A 22502-nucleotide genomic window follows, 5' to 3' on the forward strand; every position below is an offset into this window, starting at 1 on the left:
ATAGTTTTCTAAAGTAATTGTCTCCTGACAGAAAGGAAACGGCTGGGCATTGGCCAGTCCCAAGAGATGAACACACTTTTCCGCTTCTGGTCCTTCTTTTTAAGAGATCATTTTAACAAGAAGATGTATGAGGAGTTCAGACAGCTATCGGTGGAGGATGGCAAAGAAGGTTACAGGTTAGCAAAGCTTATGAGAATGTGTTATTAACCTTTACATGGATGTTACTGTGGCTTGACAAGTTCTATATGTTTTGCAGTCATTATTTTGCTTGCCCCGCAATTGGCTTTGTGAACTTTTATATTAATGATTAAAGGGACAAAGAAGTAACTTTAATTAAAATTAGTAAGGCTTTGAGGTTGGGGTCATTTAAGGGTACACCTTGTGAAAAGCCTGGTAGAATTAATTTTCCTTTCATCTTTGCTGTGGCCAGTCAGAGGCCTTATAAGCAGAGGATCACTTCAGTAAGCACACCTGACTTCTGGTCCCAAGGTAGGGAGGATGGAAATTTTGTTTTTTATAGGTTTATTACATCAATATGCGGAAATGTCTTTTTTATATTACTTTCAAAGGGACAGTATGCACCAATTTTCATATAACTGCATGTAATGGACACTACTATAAAGAAAAATATGCACAGATACTGATCTGGGACAGTATGCACCAATTTGCATATAATTGCATAGAACGGACACTACTATAAAGAAAAATATGCACAGATACTGATCTGGGACAGTATGCACCAATTTGCATATAATTGCATAGAACGGACACTACTATAAAGAAAAATATGCACAGATACTGATCTAAAAATCCTGTTTAAAACAGTTTAAAAACTTACTTAGAAGATCCAAGTTTAGCACTGTTGAAACGGTAGCTGGAACACTCACTGAAAGTGGTTCTATAGCAAACCCCCCCTCCCCTCCCCTCTCTGCATATGAAAAGACATATTTACACAAACAGGAGCAGGCTGGAGTAGGTATACATCAGTATTCTCCTATACCTTTGAGGCTTGGTTAGGAGTCTGAAAATCCGTGCAATGTCATTTAAAAATAAGCACAACCCCCCCCCCCCCCCCCCCCTCCCCCACAAACTTTATGCTTACCTGATGAATGTATTTCTTTCTGGATATGGAGAGTCCACGACATCAGCACTCCTGGCCACGTCGTGGACTCTCCATATCTTAGGGAAGAAAACAAAATGTATGCTTACCTGATGTATTTCTTTCTGCAAAAAGCTGTATAGGCTATATAAATGGATCATCTACAAAACATGCAAATAAAAATCTAGTGTATATGTATAATGTCCCTTTTAATGGGACATGAAATTCAGTTTTTCTTAGTCTTAAATGACATTTTGATATAAATAGGTATTTTTAACATATAAAAACAATGTGTTAATATTTTTTTTACTGCTTTCATATATTTGTTTTCCCTTCTTCCTGTGAGCCTTTATACATATCTGATAATTAAACTTATTCTTTTTGATGCTTTTGCCTGATTTTGGGTAAATACTGTAATCTGTTTTGTGTAATAACCCCACCTTTTTTCTTTTAGGTACGGATTGGAATGCCTTTTCAGATATTACAGCTATGGGCTTGAAAGGAAATTCAGAGTGGACATCTTTCGGGATTTCCAGGAAGAGACCAGAAGGGATTATGAAACTGGTAAGTCTTATTTAACAGTGATTCTGTGCTTCTGGAAACAGTCCATGATACGTGCACAGAAAGTGCAATAACCTTTATAAAGATTAGTTGTTATAGTTTTTAAGGATATTCTTTTTAACCTGTCAACTACCAATGCCGTTGGGTGGTTCTTAGACCCAGAAGGAACTCCTTATAATAACCCCTCAGCTCCCTTAACTCTTACAAACCCCCAAAACACACTGTTGGAATGGCAATCACCTGCCTTTCCATTTTCCTTTTTATAAAATGTTGTATACATTGGGCATACAATGTATACATATACAACATATATTTCTCCAACATAGGTGTGTCCGGTCCACGGCGTCATCCTTACTTGTGGGATATTCTCTTCCCCAACAGGAAATGGCAAAGAGCCCAGCAAAGCTGGTCACATGATCCCTCCTAGGCTCCGCCTACCCCAGTCATTCTCTTTGCCGTTGTACAGGCAACATCTCCACGGAGATGGCTTAGAGTTTTTTAGTGTTTAACTGTAGTTTTTCATTATTCAATCAAGAGTTTGTTATTTTCAAATAGTGCTGGTACGTACTATTTACTCAGAAACAGAAAAGAGATGAAGAATTCTGTTTGTATGAGGAAAATGATTTTAGCAACCGTAACTAAAATCCATGGCTGTTCCACACAGGACTGTTGAGAGCAATTAACTTCAGTTGGGGGAACAGTTTGCAGTCTCTTGCTGCTTGAGGTATGACACATTCTAACAAGACGATGTAATGCTGGAAGCTGTCATTTTCCCTATGGGATCCGGTAAGCCATGTTTATTACGATTGTAAATAAGGGCTTCACAAGGGCTTATTTAAACTGTAGACTTTTTTTGGGCTAAATCGATTGATATTAACACTTATTTAGCCTTGAGGAATCATTTATTCTGGGTATTTTGATTTAATAATATCGGCAGGCACTGTTTTAGACACCTTATTCTTTAGGGGCTTTCCCAAAGCATAGGCAGAGTCTCATTTTCGCGCCGGTGTTGCGCACTTGTTTTTGAGAGGCATGGCATGCAGTCGCATGTGAGAGGAGCTCTGATACTCATAAAAGACTTCTGAAGGCGTCATTTGGTATCGTATTCCCCTTTGGGTTTGGTTGGGTCTCAGCAAAGCAGATACCAGGGACTGTAAAGGGGTTTAAAGCTTAAAACGGCTCCGGTTCCGTTATTTTAAGGGTTAAAGCTTCCAAAATTGGTGTGCAATATTTTCAAGGCTTTAAGACGCTGTGGTGAAAATTTGGTGAATTTTGAACAATTCCTTCATGTTTTTTCGCAATTGCAGTAATAAAGTGTGTTCAGTTTAAAATTTAAAGTGAGAGTAACGGTTTTATTTTAAAACGTTTTTTGTACTTTCTGATCAAGTTTATGCCTGTTTAACATGTCTGAACTACCAGATAGACTGTGTTCTGAATGTGGGGAAGCCAGAATTCCTATTCATTTAAATAAATGTGATTTATGTGATAATGACAATGATGCCCAAGATGATTCCTCAAGTGAGGGGAGTAAGCATGGTACTGCATCATTCCCTCCTTCGTCTACACGAGTCTTGCCCACTCAGGAGGCCCCTAGTACATCTAGCGCGCCAATACTCCTTACTATGCAACAATTAACGGCTGTAATGGATAATTCTGTCAAAAACATTTTAGCCAAAATGAACCCTTGTCAGCGTAAGCGTGGATGCTCTGTTTTAGTTACTGAAGAGCATGACGACGCTGATATTAATATCTCTGAAGGGCCCCTAACCCAATCTGAGGGGGCCAGGGAGGTTTTGTCTGAGGGAGAAATTACTGATTTAGGGAACATTTCTCAGCAGGCTGAATCTGATGTGATTACATTTAAATTTAAATTGGAACATCTCCGCATTTTGCTTAAGGAGGTATTATCCACTCTGGATGATTGTGAAAATTTAGTCATCCCAGAGAAACTATGTAAAATGGACAAGTTCCTAGAGGTGCCGGGGCTCCCAGAAGCTTTTCCTATACCCAAGCGGGTGGCGGACATTGTTAATAAAGAATGGGAAAGGCCCGGTATTCCTTTCATCCCTCCCCCCATATTTAAAAAATTGTTTCCTATGGTCGACCCCAGAAAGGACTTATGGCAGTCAGTCCCCAAGGTCGAGGGAGCGGTTTCTACTTTAAACAAACGCACCACTATTCCCATAGAGGATAGTTGTGCTTTCAAAGATCCTATGGATAAAAAATTAGAAGGTTTGCTTAAAAAGATGTTTGTTCAGCAGGGTTACCTTCTACAACCCATTTCATGCATTGTCCCTGTCACTACAGCCGCATATTTCTGGTTTGATGAACTGATTAAGGTGCTCGATAGTGACTCTCCTCCTTATGAGGAGATTATGGACAGAATCAATGCTCTCAAATTGGCTAATTCTTTCACTCTAGACGCCTCTTTGCAATTGGCTAAGTTAGCGGCTAAGAACTCTGGGTTTGCTATTGTGGCGCGCAGAGCGCTTTGGTTGAAATCTTGGTCGGCTGATGCGTCTTCCAAGAACAAGCTACTAAACATTCCTTTCAAGGGGAAAACGCTGTTTGGTCCTGACTTGAAAGAGATTATCTCTGATATCACTGGGGGTAAGGGCCACGCCCTTCCTCAGGATCGGCCCTTCAAGGCAAAAAATAGACCTAATTTTCGTCCCTTTCGTAAAAACGGACCAGCCCAAGGTGCTACGTCCTCTAAGCAAGAGGGTAATACTTCTCAGGCCAAGCCAGCTTGGAGACCAATGCAAGGCTGGAACAAGGGAAAGCAGGCCAAGAAACCTGCCACTGCTACCAAGACAGCATGAAATATTGGCCCCCGATCCGGGACCGGATCTGGTGGGGGGCAGACTCTCTCTCTTCGCTCAGGCTTGGGCAAGAGATGTTCTGGATCCTTGGGCGCTAGAAATAGTCTCCCAGGGTTATCTTCTGGAATTCAAGGGACTTCCCCCAAGGGGGAGGTTCCACAAGTCGCAGTTGTCTTCAGACCACATAAAAAGACAGGCGTTCTTACATTGTGTAGAAGACCTGTTAAAAATGGGAGTGATTCATCCTGTTCCATTAAGAGAACAAGGGATGGGGTTCTACTCCAATCTGTTCATAGTTCCCAAAAAAGAGGGAACGTTCAGACCAATCCTAGATCTCAAGATCTTAAACAAATTTCTCAAGGTCCCATCGTTCAAGATGGAAACCATTCGAACTATCCTTCCTTCCATCCAGGAAGGTCAATTTATGACCACGGTGGATTTAAAGGATGCGTATCTACATATTCCTATCCACAAGGAACATCATCGGTTCCTAAGGTTTGCATTCCTGGACAAACATTACCAGTTCGTGGCGCTTCCTTTCGGATTAGCCACTGCTCCAAGGATTTTCACAAAGGTACTAGGGTCCCTTCTAGCGGTGCTAAGACCAAGGGGCATTGCAGTAGTACCTTACCTGGACGACATTCTGATTCAAGCGTCGTCCCTTCCTCAAGCAAAGGCTCACACGGACATTGTCCTGGCCTTTCTCAGATCTCACGGCTGGAAAGTGAACGTGGAAAAGAGTTCTCTATCCCCGTCAACAAGGGTTCCCTTCTTGGGAACAATTATAGACTCCTTAGAAATGAGGATCTTTCTAACAGAGGCCAGAAAAACAAAGCTTCTGGACTCTTGTCGGATACTTCATTCCGTTCCTCTTCCTTCCATAGCTCAGTGCATGGAAGTGATCGGGTTGATGGTGGCGGCGATGGACATAGTTCCTTTTGCGCGCATTCATCTAAGACCATTACAACTGTGCATGCTCAGTCAGTGGAATGGGGACTATACAGACTTGTCTCCGAAGATACAAGTAAATCAGAGGACCAGAGACTCACTCCGTTGGTGGCTGTCCCTGGACAATCTGTCTCAAGGGATGATGTTCCACAGACCAGAGTGGGTCATTGTCACGACCGACGCCAGTCTGATAGGCTGGGGCGCGGTCTGGGGATCCCTGAAAGCTCAGGGTCTTTGGTCTCGGGAAGAATCTCTTCTACCGATAAATATTCTGGAACTGAGAGCGATATTCAATGCGCTCCAGGCCTGGCCCCAGCTTGCGAGGACCAGGTTCATACGGTTTCAATCAGACAACATGACGACTGTTGCGTACATCAACCATCAGGGGGGAACAAGGAGTTCCCTAGCGATGGAAGAAGTAACCAAAATTATTCTTTGGGCGGAGTCTCACTCCTGCCACCTGTCTGCTATCCACATCCCAGGAGTGGAAAATTGGGAAGCGGATTTTCTGAGTCGTCAGACATTGCATCCGGGGGAGTGGGAACTCCATCCGGAAATCTTTGCCCGAGTCACTCACCTGTGGGGCATTCCAGACATGGATCTGATGGCCTCTCGTCAGAACTTCAAAGTTCCTTGCTACGGGGCCAGATCCAGGGATCCCAAGGCGGCTCTAGTGGATGCACTAGTAGCACCTTGGACCTTCAAACTAGCTTATGTGTTCCCGCCATTTCCTCTCATCCCCAGGCTGATAGCCAGGATCAAGCAGGAGAGGGCGTCGGTGATCTTGATAGCTCCTGCGTGGCCACGCAGGACTTGGTATGCAGATCTGGTGAATATGTCATCGGCTCCACCTTGGAAGCTACCTTTGAGACGAGACCTTCTTGTTCAGGGTCCGTTCGAACATCCGAATCTGGTTTCACTCCAGCTGACTGCTTGGAGATTGAACGCTTGATTTTATCGAAGCGAGGATTCTCAGATTCTGTGATCGATACTCTTGTTCAGGCCAGAAAGCCTGTGACTAGAAAGATTTACCACAAAATTTGGAAAAAATATATCTGTTGGTGTGAATCTAAAGGATTCCCTTGGGACAAGGTTAAGATTCCTAGGATTCTATCCTTCCTTCAAGAAGGATTGGAAAAAGGATTATCTGCAAGTTCCCTGAAGGGACAGATTTCTGCCTTGTCGGTATTACTTCACAAAAAGCTGGCAGCTGTGCCAGATGTTCAAGCCTTTGTTCAGGCTCTGGTTAGAATCAAGCCTGTTTACAAACCTTTGACTCCTCCTTGGAGTCTCAATTTAGTTCTTTCAGTTCTTCAGGGGGTTCCGTTTGAACCCTTACATTCCGTTGATATTAAGTTATTATCTTGGAAAGTTTTGTTTTTAGTTGCGATTTCTTCTGCTAGAAGAGTCTCAGAATTATCTGCTCTGCAGTGTTCTCCTCCTTATCTGGTGTTCCATGCAGATAAGGTGGTTTTACGTACTAAACCTGGTTTTCTTCCAAAAGTTGTTTCTAACAAAAACATTAACCAGGAGATTATCGTACCTTCTCTGTGTCCAAAACCAGTTTCAAAGAAGGAACGTTTGTTGCACAATTTGGATGTTGTTCGCGCTCTAAAATTCTATTTAGATGCTACAAAGGATTTTAGACAAACATCTTCCTTGTTTGTTGTTTATTCAGGTAAAAGGAGAGGTCAAAAAGCAACTTCTACCTCTCTCTCTTTTTGGATTAAAAGCATCATCAGATTGGCTTACGAGACTGCCGGACGGCAGCCTCCCGAAAGAATCACAGCTCATTCCACTAGGGCTGTGGCTTCCACATGGGCCTTCAAGAACGAGGCTTCTGTTGATCAGATATGTAGGGCAGCGACTTGGTCTTCACTGCACACTTTTACCAAATTTTACAAGTTTGATACTTTTGCTTCTTCTGAGGCTATTTTTGGGAGAAAGGTTTTGCAAGCCGTGGTGCCTTCCATTTAGGTGACCTGATTTGCTCCCTCCCTTCATCCGTGTCCTAAAGCTTTGGTATTGGTTCCCACAAGTAAGGATGACGCCGTGGACCGGACACACCTATGTTGGAGAAAACAGAATTTATGTTTACCTGATAAATTTCTTTCTCCAACGGTGTGTCCGGTCCACGGCCCGCCCTGGTTTTTTTAATCAGGTCTGATATTTTATTTTCTTTAACTACAGTCACCACGGTACCATATGGTTTCTCCTATGCAAATATTCCTCCTTAACGTCGGTCGAATGACTGGGGTAGGCGGAGCCTAGGAGGGATCATGTGACCAGCTTTGCTGGGCTCTTTGCCATTTCCTGTTGGGGAAGAGAATATCCCACAAGTAAGGATGACGCCGTGGACCGGACACACCGTTGGAGAAAGAAATTTATCAGGTAAACATAAATTCTGTTATTTAAAAAAATGCATTTAAAAAAAAAAGGGGGGGGTCTCTTAATGCCTGTAACGTGATCAACCCACTCTTTAAAATATGGACCCTATATAGGTTTTAATGGCTAGGTGATCACTGTAGTAATAGTGATCACTTGGCATGAATAAATGTTCATTTATTTGCGCAGAGGCTCATGGGAGCGTCTACGTGCAAATCTAGTTATACAACTAATAATGGATTTTAAATGCTTATAAAATATTTTTGTATGCAGCTTATTTCTCTTGTTAAGTGTAGTCAGTCCATGGGTCATCCATTACTTATGGAATATATCTCTTCCTAACAGGAAGCTGCAAGAGGATCACCCAAGCAGAGCTGCTATATAGCTCCTCCCCTCACATGTCATATTCAGTCATTCTCTTGCAGCCTAACTAAAGATAGGTCGCTGTGAGAGGTCTGTGGTGTTTTTTAACTTAGTTTATTTCTACAATCAAAAGTTTGTTATTTTAAATGGCACCGGAGTGTGCTGTTTATTCTCAGGCAGCATTAGAAGAAGAATCTGCCTGCGTTTTCTATGATCTTAGCAGACGTAACTAAGATCCACTGGCTGTTCTCATCTGAGGAGTGAGGTAACTTCAGAGAAGGGGAATAGCATGCAGGGCCCCCCTGCAAATGAGGTATGTGCAGTAATTATTTTTCTGAGGAATGGAATTGACTGAGAAAATACTGCTGATACCAATGTAACGTAAGTTCAGCCTTAAATGCAGTAATTAGGCTGATGAGTGTGTGTACACTGAATGTATTTTTCTAAGGAATGGAATTGACTCTGAAAATACTGTTAATACTAAAATAATGTATGAGCCTTAACTGCAGTAAAAGCGACTGGTAGCAGGCTTATTAATAACAATTCATAACTTTTCAAATGTATGTTTAAAACGTTTACTGGCATGTTAATAGTTTTTTGTGAGGTACTTGGTGATAAAACTTATTGGGGCATGATTTTTACCACATGGCCATGTTTTCTGCATAGAAACAGTTTTCTGAGCTTCCCCACTGTTGTAATATGAGTGGGAGGGGCCTATTTTAGCGCTTTTTTGCGCAGTAAAAATTCAGTCACAATCTGTCTACTTCATCCTCCATGATCCAGATCGTCTCTAGAGAGCTCAGGGGTCTTCAAAATTCATTTCTCCAACATAGGTGTGTCCGGTCCACGGCGTCATCCTTACTTGTGGGATATTCTCTTCCCCAACAGGAAATGGCAAAGAGCCCAGCAAAGCTGGTCACATGATCCCTCCTAGGCTCCGCCTACCCCAGTCATTCTCTTTGCCGTTGTACAGGCAACATCTCCACGGAGATGGCTTAGAGTTTTTTTAGTGTTTAACATTCCTTTCAAGGGGAAAACGCTGTTTGGCCCTGACTTGAAAGAGATTATCTCTGATATCACTGGGGGTAAGGGCCACGCCCTTCCTCATGATAGGTCTTTCAAGGCCAAAAATAAACCTAATTTTCGTCCCTTTCGTAGAAACGGACCAGCCCCAAGTGCTACGTCCTCTAAGCAAGAGGGTAATACTTCTCAAGCCAAGCCAGCCTGGAGACCAATGCAAGGCTGGAACAAGGGAAAGCAGGCCAAGAAACCTGCCACTGCTACCAAGACAGCATGAAATGTTGGCCCCCGATCCGGGACCGGATCTGGTGGGGGGCAGACTCTCTCTCTTCGCTCAGGCTTGGGCAAGAGATGTTCTGGATCCTTGGGCACTAGAAATAGTCTCCCAAGGTTATCTTCTGGAATTCAAGGGGCTTCCCCCAAGGGGGAGGTTCCACAGGTCTCAATTGTCTTCAGACCACATAAAAAAACAGGCATTCTTACATTGTGTAGAAGACCTGTTAAAAATGGGAGTGATTCATCCTGTTCCATTAGGGGAACAAGGGATGGGGTTCTACTCCAATCTGTTCGTAGTTCCCAAAAAAGAGGGAACGTTCAGACCAATCTTAGATCTCAAGATCCTAAACAAGTTTCTCAAGGTTCCATCGTTCAAAATGGAAACCATTCGAACAATTCTTCCTTCCATCCAGGAAGGTCAATTCATGACCACGGTGGATTTAAAGGATGCGTATCTACATATTCCTATCCACAAGGAACATCATCGGTTCCTAAGGTTCGCATTCCTGGACAAGCATTACCAGTTCGTGGCACTTCCTTTCGGATTAGCCACTGCTCCAAGGTTTTTCACAAAGGTACTAGGGTCCCTTCTAGCGGTGCTAAGACCAAGGGGCATTGCAGTAGTACCTTACTTGGACGACATTCTGATTCAAGCGTCGTCCCTTCCTCAAGCAAAGGCTCACACGGACATAGTCCTGGCCTTTCTCAGATCTCACGGATGGAAAGTGAACGTAGAAAAGAGTTCTCTATCTCCGTCAACAAGGGTTCCCTTCTTGGGAACAATAATAGACTCCTTAGAAATGAGGATTTTTCTGACAGAGGCCAGAAAAACAAAACTTCTAAACTCTTGTCAAATACTTCATTCCGTTCCTCTTCCTTCCATAGCGCAGTGCATGGAAGTAATAGGTTTGATGGTAGCGGCAATGGACATAGTTCCTTTTGCGCGCATTCATCTAAGACCATTACAACTGTGCATGCTCAGTCAGTGGAATGGGGACTATACAGACTTGTCTCCGACGATACAAGTAAATCAGAGGACCAGAGATTCACTCCGTTGGTGGCTGTCCCTGGACAACCTGTCACAAGGGATGAACTTCCGCAGGCCAGAGTGGGTCATTGTCACGACCGACGCCAGTCTGATGGGCTGGGGCGCGGTCTGGGGACCCCTGAAAGCTCAGGGTCTTTGGTCTCGGGAAGAATCTCTTCTACCGATAAATATTCTGGAACTGAGAGCGATACTCAATGCTCTCAAGGCTTGGCCTCAGCTAGCAAAGGCCAAGTTCATACGGTTTCAATCAGACAACATGACGACTGTTGCGTACATCAACCATCAGGGGGGAACAAGGAGTTCCCTGGCGATGGAAGAAGTGACCAAAATCATTCAATGGGCGGAGACTCACTCCTGCCACCTGTCTGCAATCCACATCCCAGGAGTGGAAAATTGGGAAGCGGATTTTCTGAGTCGTCAGACATTACATCCGGGGGAGTGGGAACTCCATCCGGAAATCTTTGCCCAAATTACTCAACTGTGGGGCATTCCAGACATGGATCTGATGGCCTCTCGTCAGAACTTCAAGGTTCCTTGCTACGGGTCCAGATCCAGGGATCCCAAGGCGACTCTAGTAGATGCACTAGTAGCACCTTGGACCTTCAAACTAGCTTATGTATTCCCGCCGTTTCCTCTCATCCCCAGGCTGGTAGCCAGGATCAATCAGGAGAGGGCATCGGTGATCTTGATAGCTCCTGCGTGGCCATGCAGGACTTGGTATGCAGATCTGGTGAATATGTCATCGGCTCCACCATGGAAGCTACCTTTGAGACGAGACCTTCTTGTTCAAGGTCCGATCGAACATCCGAATCTGGTCTCACTCCAACTGACTGCTTGGAGATTGAACGCTTGATCTTATCAAAGCGAGGGTTCTCAGATTCTGTTATTGATACTCTTGTTCAGGCCAGAAAGCCTGTAACTAGAAAAATTTACCACAAAATATGGAAAAAATATATCTGTTGGTGTGAATCTAAAGGATTCCCTTGGGACAAGGTAAAAATTCCTAAGATTCTATCCTTTCTTCAAGAAGGATTGGAGAAAGGATTATCTGCAAGTTCCTTGAAGGGACAGATTTCTGCCTTGTCTGTGTTACTTCACAAAAAGCTGGCAGCTGTGCCAGATGTTCAAGCCTTTGTTCAGGCTCTGGTTAGAATCAAGCCTGTTTACAAACCTTTGACTCCTCCTTGGAGTCTCAACTTAGTTCTTTCAGTTCTTCAGGGGGTTCCGTTTGAACCCTTACATTCCGTTGATATTAAGTTATTATCTTGGAAAGTTTTGTTTTTGGTTGCAATTTCTTCTGCTAGAAGAGTTTCAGAATTATCTGCTCTGCAGTGTTCTCCTCCTTATCTGGTGTTCCATGCAGATAAGGTGGTTTTACGTACTAAACCTGGTTTTCTTCCGAAAGTTGTTTCTAACAAAAACATTAACCAGGAGATAGTCGTGCCTTCTTTGTGTCCGAATCCAGTTTCAAAGAAGGAACGTTTGTTGCACAATTTGGATGTTGTTCGCGCTCTAAAATTCTATTTAGATGCTACAAAGGATTTTAGACAAACATCTTCCTTGTTTGTTGTTTATTCTGGTAAAAGGAGAGGGCAAAAAGCAACTTCTACCTCTCTCTCTTTTTGGATTAAAAGCATCATCAGATTGGCTTATGAGACTGCCGGACGGCAGCCTCCTGAAAGAATCACAGCTCATTCCACTAGGGCTGTGGCTTCCACATGGGCCTTCAAGAACGAGGCTTCTGTTGATCAGATATGTCGGGCAGCGACTTGGTCTTCACTGCACACTTTTACCAAATTTTACAAGTTTGATACTTTTGCTTCTTCTGAGGCTATTTTTGGGAGAAAGGTTTTGCAAGCCGTGGTGCCTTCCATTTAGGTGACCTGATTTGCTCCCTCCCTTCATCCGTGTCCTAAAGCTTTGGTATTGGTTCCCACAAGTAAGGATGACGCTGTGGACCGGACACACCTATGTTGGAGAAAACAGAATTTATGTTTACCTGATAAATTACTTTCTCCAACGGTGTGTCCGGTCCACGGCCCGCCCTGGTTTTTTAATGAGGTCTGATAATTTATTTTCTTTAACTACAGTCACCACGGTATCATATGGTTTCTCCTATGCAAATATTCCTCCTTTACGTCGGTCGAATGACTGGGGTAGGCGGAGCCTAGGAGGGATCATGTGACCAGCTTTGCTGGGCTCTTTGCCATTTCCTGTTGGGGAAGAGAATATCCCACAAGTAAGGATGACGCCGTGGACCGGACACACCGTTGGAGAAAGTAATTTATCAGGTAAACATAAATTCTGTTTTTGAGGGAGGTAATCAGTCACAGCAGACCTGTGACAGTGTGTTTTGACTGTGAGAAAAACGTTAATTATTAAATTGTTATCCGTTTTTGGGTATTAAGGGGTTAATCATCCATTTGCTGGTGGGTGCAATCCTTTGCTAACTTAATACATTTACTGGGAAAAATTGGTTGCTATAACTATTTTGGTTCATTGTTATTTCAACTGTGACAGCTTTTTGTGCTTCTTAAAGGCACAGTAGCGTTTTTTATATTGCTTGTAAATTTATTTAGAAAAGTATTTCCAAGCTTGCTAGTCTCATTGCTAGTCTGTTTAAACATGTCTGACACAGATGAATCTCTTTGTTCACTATGTATAAAGGCCAATGTGGAGCCCAATAGAAATTTGTGTACTAATTGCATTGATGCTACTTTAAATAAAAGTCAATCTTTACATGTAAAGAAATTATCACCAGACAACGAGGGGGAAGTTATGCCGACTAACTCTCCTCACGTGTCAGTACCTTCGCCTCCCGCTCAGGAGGTGCGTGATTTTGTGGCGCCAAGTACATCAGGGAGGCCCTTACAAATCACTTTGCAAGACATGGCTACTGTTATGACAGAAGTATTATCTAAATTGCCAGAATTAAGAGGCAAGCGCGATAGCTCTGGGTTAAGGACAGAGCGCGCGGATGAGGTGAGAGCCATGTCAGATACTGCGTCACAGTTTGCAGAACGTGAAGACGGAGAGCTTCATTCTGTGGGTGACGGATCTGATCCAGGGAGACTGGATTCAGAGATTTCTAATTTTAAATTTAAGCTTGAGAACCTCCGCATATTGCTAGGGGAGGTATTAGCGGCTCTGAATGATTGTAACACGGTTGCAATTCCAGAAAAATTATGTAGGTTGGATAGATACTATGCGGTACCGGTGTGTACTGACGTGTTTCCTATACCTAAAAGGCTTACAGAGATTATTAGCAAGGAGTGGGATAGACCTGGTGTGCCTTTTTCCCCTCCTCCCATATTTAGGAAAATGTTTCCTATAGACGCCACCACACGAGACTTATGGCAGACGGTCCCTAAGGTGGAGGTAGCAGTTTCTACTTTAGCTAAGCGTACCACTATCCCGGTGGAGGATAGTTGTGCCTTTTCAGATCCAATGGATAAGAAATTAGAGGGTTACCTTAAGAAAATGTTTGTTCAACAAGGTTTTATCTTACAGACCCTTGCATGCATTGCGCCTGTCACTGCTGCGGCGGCATTCTGGTTTGAGTCTCTGGAAGAGGCCATTCGCACAGCTCCATTGGATGAAATTATGAACAAGCTTAAAGCACTTAAGCTAGCTAACGCATTTGTTTCTGATGCCGTCGTACATTTAACCAAACTTACGGATAAGAACTCCGGATTCGCCATTCGCAGAGCGCTATGGCTTAAATCCTGGTCAGCTGACGTGACTTCTAAATCTAAATTGCTTAATATTCCTTTCAAAGGGCAGACCTTATTCGTGCCCGGCTTGAAAGAAATTATAGCTGAACTTACGGGAGGGTAAGGGCCATGCTCTACCTCAGGACAGGGCCAAATCAAAGGCCAAACAGTCTAATTTTCGTGCCTTTCGTAACTTCAAGGCAGGAGCAGCATCAACTTCCCCCGCTCCAAAACAGGAAGGAGCTGTTGCTCGTTACAGGCAGGGCTGGAAAGTTAACCAGTCCTGGAACAAGGGCAAGCAGGCCAAGAAACCTGCTGCTGCCCCCAAGACAGCATGAAGAGAGGGCCCCCTATCCGGAAACGGATCTAGTGGGGGGCAGACTTTCTCTCTTCGCCCAGGCTTGGGCAAGAGATGTCCAGGATCATATCTCAGGGATATCTCCTGGACTTCAAAACTTCTCCTCCACGAGGGAGATTTCATCTTTCAAGGTTATCAGCAAACCAAATAAAGAAAGAGGCGTTTCTACGCTGTGTACAAGACCTCTTACTAATGGGGGTGATCCACCCAGTTCCGCGGACGGAACACGGGCAGGGATTCTATTCAAATCTATTTGTGGTTCCCAAGAAAGAGGGAACCTTCAGACCAATCTTGGACTTAAAAATCCTAAACAAATTTCTAAGAGTTCCATCATTCAAAATGGAAACTATTCGAACCATCCTTCCCATGATCCAAGAGGGTCAGTACATGACCACAGTGGATTTAAAGGATGCCTACCTTCACATACCGATTCACAAGGATCATTATCGGTACCTAAGATTTGCTTTCCTAGACAGGCATTACCAGTTTGTAGCTCTTCCCTTCGGATTAGCTACGGCTCCAAGAATCTTTACAAAAGTTCTGGGCTCACTTCTGGCGGTACTAAGACCGCGAGGCATAGCGGTGACTCCGTACCTAGACGACATTCTGATACAAGCGTCAAGTTTTCAAACTGCCAAGTCTCATACAGAGATAGTTCTGGCATTTCTGAGGTCGCATGGGTGGAAGGTGAACGTGGAAAAGAGTTCTCTATTACCACTCACAAGGGTTCCCTTCCTAGGGACTCTTATAGATTCTGTAGAGATGAAAATTTACCTGACAGAGGCCAGGTTATTAAAACTTCTAAATGCTTGCCGTGTCCTTCATTCCATTCCACACCCGTCAGTAGCTCAGTGCATGGAAGTAATCGGCTTAATGGTAGCGGCAATGGACATAGTACCATTTGCGCGCCTGCATCTCAGACCGCTGCAATTGTGCATGCTAAGTCAGTGGAACGGGGATTACTCAGATTTGTCCCCCCTACTAAATCTGGATCAAGAGACCAGAGATTCTCTTCTATGGTGGCTTTCTCTGCCACATCTGTCCAAGGGGATGACCTTTCGCAGGCCAGATTGGACGATTGTAACAACAGACGCCAGCCTTCTAGGCTGGGGCACAGTCTGGAACTCCCTGAAAGCTCAGGGATTATGAACTCAGGAGGAGAAACTCCTCCCAATAAATATTCTGGAATTAAGAGCAATATTCAATGCTCTCCTAGCTTGGCCTCAGTTAGCAACTCTGAGGTTCATCAGATTTCAGTCGGACAACATCACGACTGTGGCTTACATCAACCATCAAGGGGGAACCAGAAGTTCCCTAGCGATGTTGGAAGTCTCAAAGATAATTCGCTGGGCAGAGTCTCACTCTTGCCACCTGTCAGTGATTTACATCCCAGGCGTGGAGAACTGGGAGGCGGATTTTCTAAGTCGCCAGACTTTTCATCCGGGGGAGTGGGAACTTCATCCGCAGGTCTTTGCTCAACTGATTCATCGTTGGGGCAAACCAGATCTGGATCTCATGGCGTCTCGTCAGAACGCCAAGCTTCCTTGTTACGGATCCAGGTCCAGGGACCCGGGAGCGGTGCTGATAGATGCTCTGACAGCCCCTTGGGTCTTCAACATGGCTTATGTGTTTCCACCATTCCCGATGCTTCCTCGTTTGATTGCCAAGATCAAACAGGAGAGAGCTTCTGTGATTCTGATAGCGCCTGCGTGGCCACGCAGGACCTGGTATGCAGACCTAGTGGACATGTCGTCCTGTCCACCGTGGTCTCTGCCTCTGAGACAGGACCTTCTAATTCAGGGTCCTTTCAAACATCCAAATCTAATTTCTCTGAGGCTGACTGCATGGAGATTGAACGCTTGATTCCATCAAAGCGTGGCTTCTCGGAGTCGGTTATTGATACCTTAATACAGGCTAGGAAGCCTGTTACCAGAAAAATTTACCATAAGATATGGCGTAAATATTTATATTGGTGCGAATCCAAGAGTTACTCATGGAGTAAGGTTAGGATTCCTAGGATATTGTCCTTTCTACAAGAGGGTTTAGAAAAGGGCTTATCTGCTAGTTTGTTAAAGGGACAGATTTCTGCTCTGTCTATTCTTCTACACAAACGTCTGGCTGAAGTTCCAGATGTTTAGGCTTTTTGTCAGGCTTTAACTAGGATTAAGCCTGTGTTTAAGACTGTTGCTCCGCCGTGGAGCTTAAACTTAGTTCTTAATGTTCTTCAAGGCGTTCCATTTGAACCCCTTCATTCCATTGATATCAAGCTGTTATCCTGGAAGGTTTTGTTTTTGATGGCTATTTCCTCGGCTCGAAGAGTCTCTGAGTTATCTGCCTTACATTGTGATTCTCCTTATCTGATTTTTCATTCAGACAAGGTAGTTCTGCGTACTAAACCTGGGTTCTTACCTAAGGTAGTTACTAACAGGAATATCAATCAAGAGATTGTTGTTCCATCACTGTGTCCTAACCCTTCTTCAAAGAAGGAACGACTTTTGCATAATCTGGACGTAGTCCGTGCCCTGAAGTTCTATTTGCAGGCAACTAAAGATTTTCGTCAAACTTCTTCCCTGTTTGTCGTTTACTCTGGACAGAGAAGAGGTCAAAAGGCTTCGGCTACCTCTCTCTCTTTTTGGCTTTGTAGCATAATACGTTTAGCCTATGAGACTTCTGGACAGCAGCCTCCTGAAAGGATTACAGCTCATTCTACTAGAGCTGTGGCTTCCACCTGGGCCTTTAAAAATGAGGCCTCTGTTGAACAGATTTGCAGACTTGGTCTTCGCTTCACACCTTTACAAAATTTTACAAATTTGACACTTTTGCTTCTTCGGATGCTATTTTTGGGAGAAAGGTACTTCAGGCAGTGGTTCCTTCTGTTTAATGTTCCTGCCTTGTCCCTCCCTTCATCCGTGTACTTTAGCTTTGGTATTTGTATTCCATAAGTAATGGATGACCCGTGGACTGACTACACTTAACAAGAGAAAACATAATTTATGCTTACCTGATAAATCTATTTCTCTTGTAGTGTAGTCAGTCCACGGCCCGCCCTGTCTTTAAGGCAGATCTAAATTTTAATTAAACTCCAGTCACCACTGCACCCTATGGTTTCTCCTTTCTCGTCTGCTTTGGTCGAATGACTGAATATGACATGTGAGGGGAGGAGCTATATAGCAGCTCTGCTTGGGTGATCCTCTTGCAGCTTCCTGTTAGGAAGAGATATATTCCATAAGTAATGGATGATCCGTGGACTGACTACACTACAAGAGAAATAAATTTATCAGGTAAGCATAAATTATGTTTTTTTAAATCAATGCTTTATTTCTGATGCATATATCAAAATTGTCATTAAAGGGACACTGAACCTAAATTTCTTTCTAATGACACAAGTCCACGGATCATCATCAATTACTGTTGGGAATATCACTCCTAGCCAGCAGGAGGCGGCAATGAGCACTACAGCAGAGCTTATAAGTATCACTTCCCTTCCCACAAACCCCAGTCATTCTCTTTGCCTACGTTTAATTCAAGGAGGTAGTAAAGTTTAGGTGTCTGAAAGAAGATTCTGCAATCAAGATTTTTTTATTTTGAAGCAGAGCAAGTTTGTTCTGCTCCTTTCTGGGGTTTAGCCGTAGTCCATGCCAGTCTCTTCAGTAGAGCAATGGTGGCTTTTTTAATAGTTTTTCACCACTAGAGGACATTAGTTCACATGTTTCATATAGATAACATTGAGCTCATGCACATGAATTTACCATGGAGACGGCTCTGATTAGCTAAAATGCAAGTCTGTCAAATGAACTGAAATAAGGGCTCAGTCTGTTGAGGCTCAGATACAAGGTAATTACAGAGGTAAAACATGTATAATTATAACTGTGTTGGTTATGCAAAACTGGGTAATTGTTCTTTTAAAAGATAGATAATCCCTTAATTACCAAACATTCTGATGTTGACTGTCCCTTTAAGCACTAATAATCCTATTTGGTGTTAATAGGATTTTAGTAGGCAGTGTGTGCGGGCACTGGGGATGTACAATCTTTTGGATAGGCTCAGATTTAGTTAATTGTTCAGATTTAATTCCGGACTTACTCCTTTTGGCATCCGGTTCCTAGCTTAAGCATCGGATATATATGGGTGGAGAGTAATGTTAAAATTGCCTTTAATATGGGTTACGGCACTTTGAGGTTTTTACTGTCCTAAAGGTTCAAGAAACGCTTAGGTTTCTTATGTGATCAGCGGGTGATGCTAAAGTTTTTATTAGACTAGAGGCGCACAGCTGAGTTATTGCGTGCAATTTCTGTGAAGTACATTTGTTCCCACCCTCGTCGTCTTCTCTCTGCATAGCGGATAAGCGACATTTTTTTATTTCCGGGCGGAACAATGTGTCTGAACAGGGAAACACTTTCCTCTTGATTCTCTGTCAGAATGGAGTTTGCTTGCCGAAGATGCGATGCTTGTTTTACTAGGAGCTGGGGGTTTTATTAGGAGCTGGGGGTTTTATTATGATAAGCTTCTTTACTGTAGAAACGCCACTAGGAAAAAATTTAAAACTGAAATTTTGCACTATGTAAATTAGGCTAATAGTCCCAGAGGACAAGGTCTGGGGTACCTTTCAATAATCTGGTGGTCTTTAGAAGGCGCTACAGATTTCAATATTTTATCTGTTTTTTCAATCCCTTTATGTTTCAATAAAAATCCTGCAGTTTGTAAGTTTGTTTTTTTCTGCAAACTTAGTATTGTACTCAAGTATAACTCTTGCCCACTAATGTTAGTGAGGCTACTCACTTAGTTAGAAGTTGCTTCAACTTTTATGCAACAAGTATATACCCTTCCTGAAGTATATAAGTCTCTACAATCTTAAAGTGATCGTGTCATTTTAAAAAAATAATTTTCTAAGAGTTAAAAATTGTTAACCTTATGTGTCTCTGGATTATACTGTTTAGGCTGTGCCACAGTTTTTTTCATCAAACGTCCCAAGCCTTTGTATGGCGTCGCATGCAGTGCCCTGTGGTTCCTCTCAATCTCCTGGAGGAGTTATTTGCTTGCAGAATTGTCTGCCCAGGTATCTTCGTGTGTATGTGGCATTTTCTGCTTTTGCTATTTTAAAGGGAAATCGCAAGAGGAAAATTATAGAATCTGATAGTAAGGTTTCTGCGCCTTTTTCTGCTACACATATTGCCCCAATCATAGTGAATGAGGAGGATAGTCGGTAGCATTGGAGGGTTAAAGGGACAGTCTACCATAGAATTGTTATTGTTTGAAAAGATAGATAATCCCTTTATTACCCATTCCCCAGTTTTGCACAACCAACACAGTTATATTAATCTACTTTTTACCTCTGTGATTAACTTGTATCTAGGAACCTTCTTCCAGCCTCTGATCACATGACTCTGAGCTCTGATAGCCAGCCCGCAACTACTAGCACATAAGTGTGCTATTGGAAATTGTGAGTAGTCTGTGTATAAGATTGGTTGCTTTTCAACATTGTTGTTTGCTACAGATACACACATTTGTGCGCCTCTCTTGTGTTTACATTTTTCTCAGATCTACTGCCAAACAGTGGAGGAAGGGAGAGAGCAGCCTGAATATTTATTGCACAAGCCAGATCGCTGGATATTCATTTCACAATTGGGACTTACATACAAAGACTCTAGTTACCTACTACATACCATTTGGATCAGCATCTATTTGGGGGTGATTGTATGTTTGTATTTAATTTTTGCATGTTCCATTTGTTATATGTGATCATTACAGCTACTAACATATTCATTTAGGCACACAGCGCCCTCTTGTGTACAGCTTAGGTTACACATCTCTTTTGTGACTGTTTATTATCTTTTGTCTTAAATTTAGCATTGTTTTGTGCTAAATCTTAAATAACCCCCTTCCCTGAACACAGTGTTATCTATATGGCCCACGTGTACTTTCTGTCTCTTTGTGTTGAAAAGAGATTTAAAAAGCCTGTGATAAGAGGCAGCCCTCAAGGGCTTAGAAATTGGCATATGAGTCTACCTATGTTTAGTTTAAACTAAGAATACCAAGAGAAAAAAGTAAATTTGATGATAAAAGTAAATTGGAAAGTTGATTAAAATTAAAAGTCCTATCTGAATAATGAAAGTTTAATTTATACTAGACTGTGCCTTTAAAGCTCAGATTCAGACAGTATAAATCCTTCGTTTGTTGCTAAAGTAGTTCTCTTCAGATTCAAGCCTGGACCCTTTGTGCAATTTTTAGGAGGTTGGCTTCTAGATAGACCTCGACTCGCCTGTTGTCAATCCTCCGAATCTACTAATTTAATATATACTAGGATTCATCTGTAAGGATTTTTCCTGTGCACAACTGTGCTAGGATAATTTTCTCAGGTATAGAAGTCAAGGATTCCTTTCTCCCCTTCTTCTGTCAGTAATAAACTGTCTTCTTTAAATTTCATGACACATGATGTTTAAAGTTGTAAGGGTCATTACCATAAAGGGTAGATGTTCTTTTAAAAAGACAAGTGCAACATCTTTTTGGTGCGATGCCTTGTCTGATTCCATTTGGAAGACCTCCATAAGGAGGTCCAGATCAGATGGGCCGTTAGGCCAATCTTTTATTTATGTTGCTTCCTTGTAACTTCAGGAAGTCTCCCCCCCCTTTGTCTTCCAAGCTGGAGCAGTTCAAGTCCACTTGGATACCCAGTCAGTCTTGGGCCAGGGGGAAGTAATTTTGGAAATCCACAGCTAACTCTCATTCAGAATGTAGGGTTTGCCCCCAAGCAAGGATTGGGTCCTGTGGGGGGCAGTTTCTATCAGTTTTTATCATGCCTTGATACAGGATGCCCTGGATCCCTAAAGGACTGTAGATACAGTATTTCAGGGTTAAGATATAGAATTCAACCTCTTCCTCCCTGGAGCAGGTTCCACTTCTCAAGATTATCTGTGGACCAGATAAGAAGAAACAAGAGAGGCGTTCTTGAAATGTTTTCAGGATCCTCCACCCTGGGAGTAATTTTCCTGTTCTAGTTTTGGAACAGGGTTTAGTTCCTTTTTCATGTAAAAAACGAGGGAACTTTTAGTCCTTTTGGACAGTAAATGTCTAACCAAGTTTCTCATACCGTTTCTTACAGATGGTACAGATGGAGACTGTTCGCTCCTTTCTTCCTTGGTGTAAGAGGGTTTATATTGGCCTTAGACTTTAAGGATGCGTATTCTTAGGTTCCTACTCAATTATCTAATCATTTATGAGTTTTGCCTTCCGGCCAAGCTTTTTCAGTTGTGGTTCAACAATGGTTTTGCCACAGATTCCAGTGGTTTCTCATTCTGGGCTGCAATTTGATTCCGGGATCACAGGGGCGTCCTTCCTGGATGTCCTATTGGTATCTTTCTACAAGCAAGATCTCATTCGGAGGTTTTTGTTGTCTTCTTAGTTCCACGAATGTCAGTGGAGCTGGAAAAGAAGTTCCAGCTACAAGGGTCGGGTGCTTAGGGACCATCATTTTTCCTTATCAATGATACTCTGACGGAGGTCAGAAGAGCCAAGACTTTTCCTCTTGCCTCTCTCTTCAGTCTCCTGGTCGAGTATCAGTGGCTCTGTGTATGGAGGTGATTGGTCTGATGTTGTCTTCTATGAACATCATTCCCTTGCGCGATACCGTTTGAGAGCTCTGCAGTTGTGCATGCTCTGACGGTGGAATGGGGATTTTCCGGATTGTCTCAGAGAATCTAGTTCAGTACGACAAGGGTCTCTTCCTGTGATGGTTCTATCTGGTATCGGTCTCAAGTCACAAGCTCCGGAGATTTTTCTGCGGTCACCAGTCGGCTGGGCTGGAGAGGAGCCTGGGTGTCGTTGAAGGTGCAGGGACTAGGGTCCTGGGAGATGTCTGTTCTCCCCTTCACATCTGGAGTTGGGAGTGATTTACAATGCTCTGTGTTTGGCC

General features: G+C 43.1%; 1 protein-coding gene across 4 annotated transcripts in view; it reads left to right on the forward strand.

Annotated features, from left to right (window-relative positions):
- LARP1 (La ribonucleoprotein 1, translational regulator) overlaps positions 1–22502 on the forward strand; it is a 341591-nt gene that overhangs the window by 275167 nt on the left and 43922 nt on the right. For all 4 annotated transcript variants that reach the window (XM_053718702.1, XM_053718703.1, XM_053718704.1 and 1 more), the window contains 2 exons: positions 32–176; positions 1554–1663. In XM_053718702.1, coding sequence (XP_053574677.1) covers positions 32–176; positions 1554–1663 — 255 coding nt within the window. The remainder of the gene's footprint in view (positions 1–31; positions 177–1553; positions 1664–22502) is intronic.

The sequence above is a fragment of the Bombina bombina genome, chromosome 6 (assembly GCF_027579735.1).
Source record: "Bombina bombina isolate aBomBom1 chromosome 6, aBomBom1.pri, whole genome shotgun sequence".
Taxonomy (NCBI): Eukaryota; Metazoa; Chordata; class Amphibia; order Anura; family Bombinatoridae; genus Bombina; species Bombina bombina.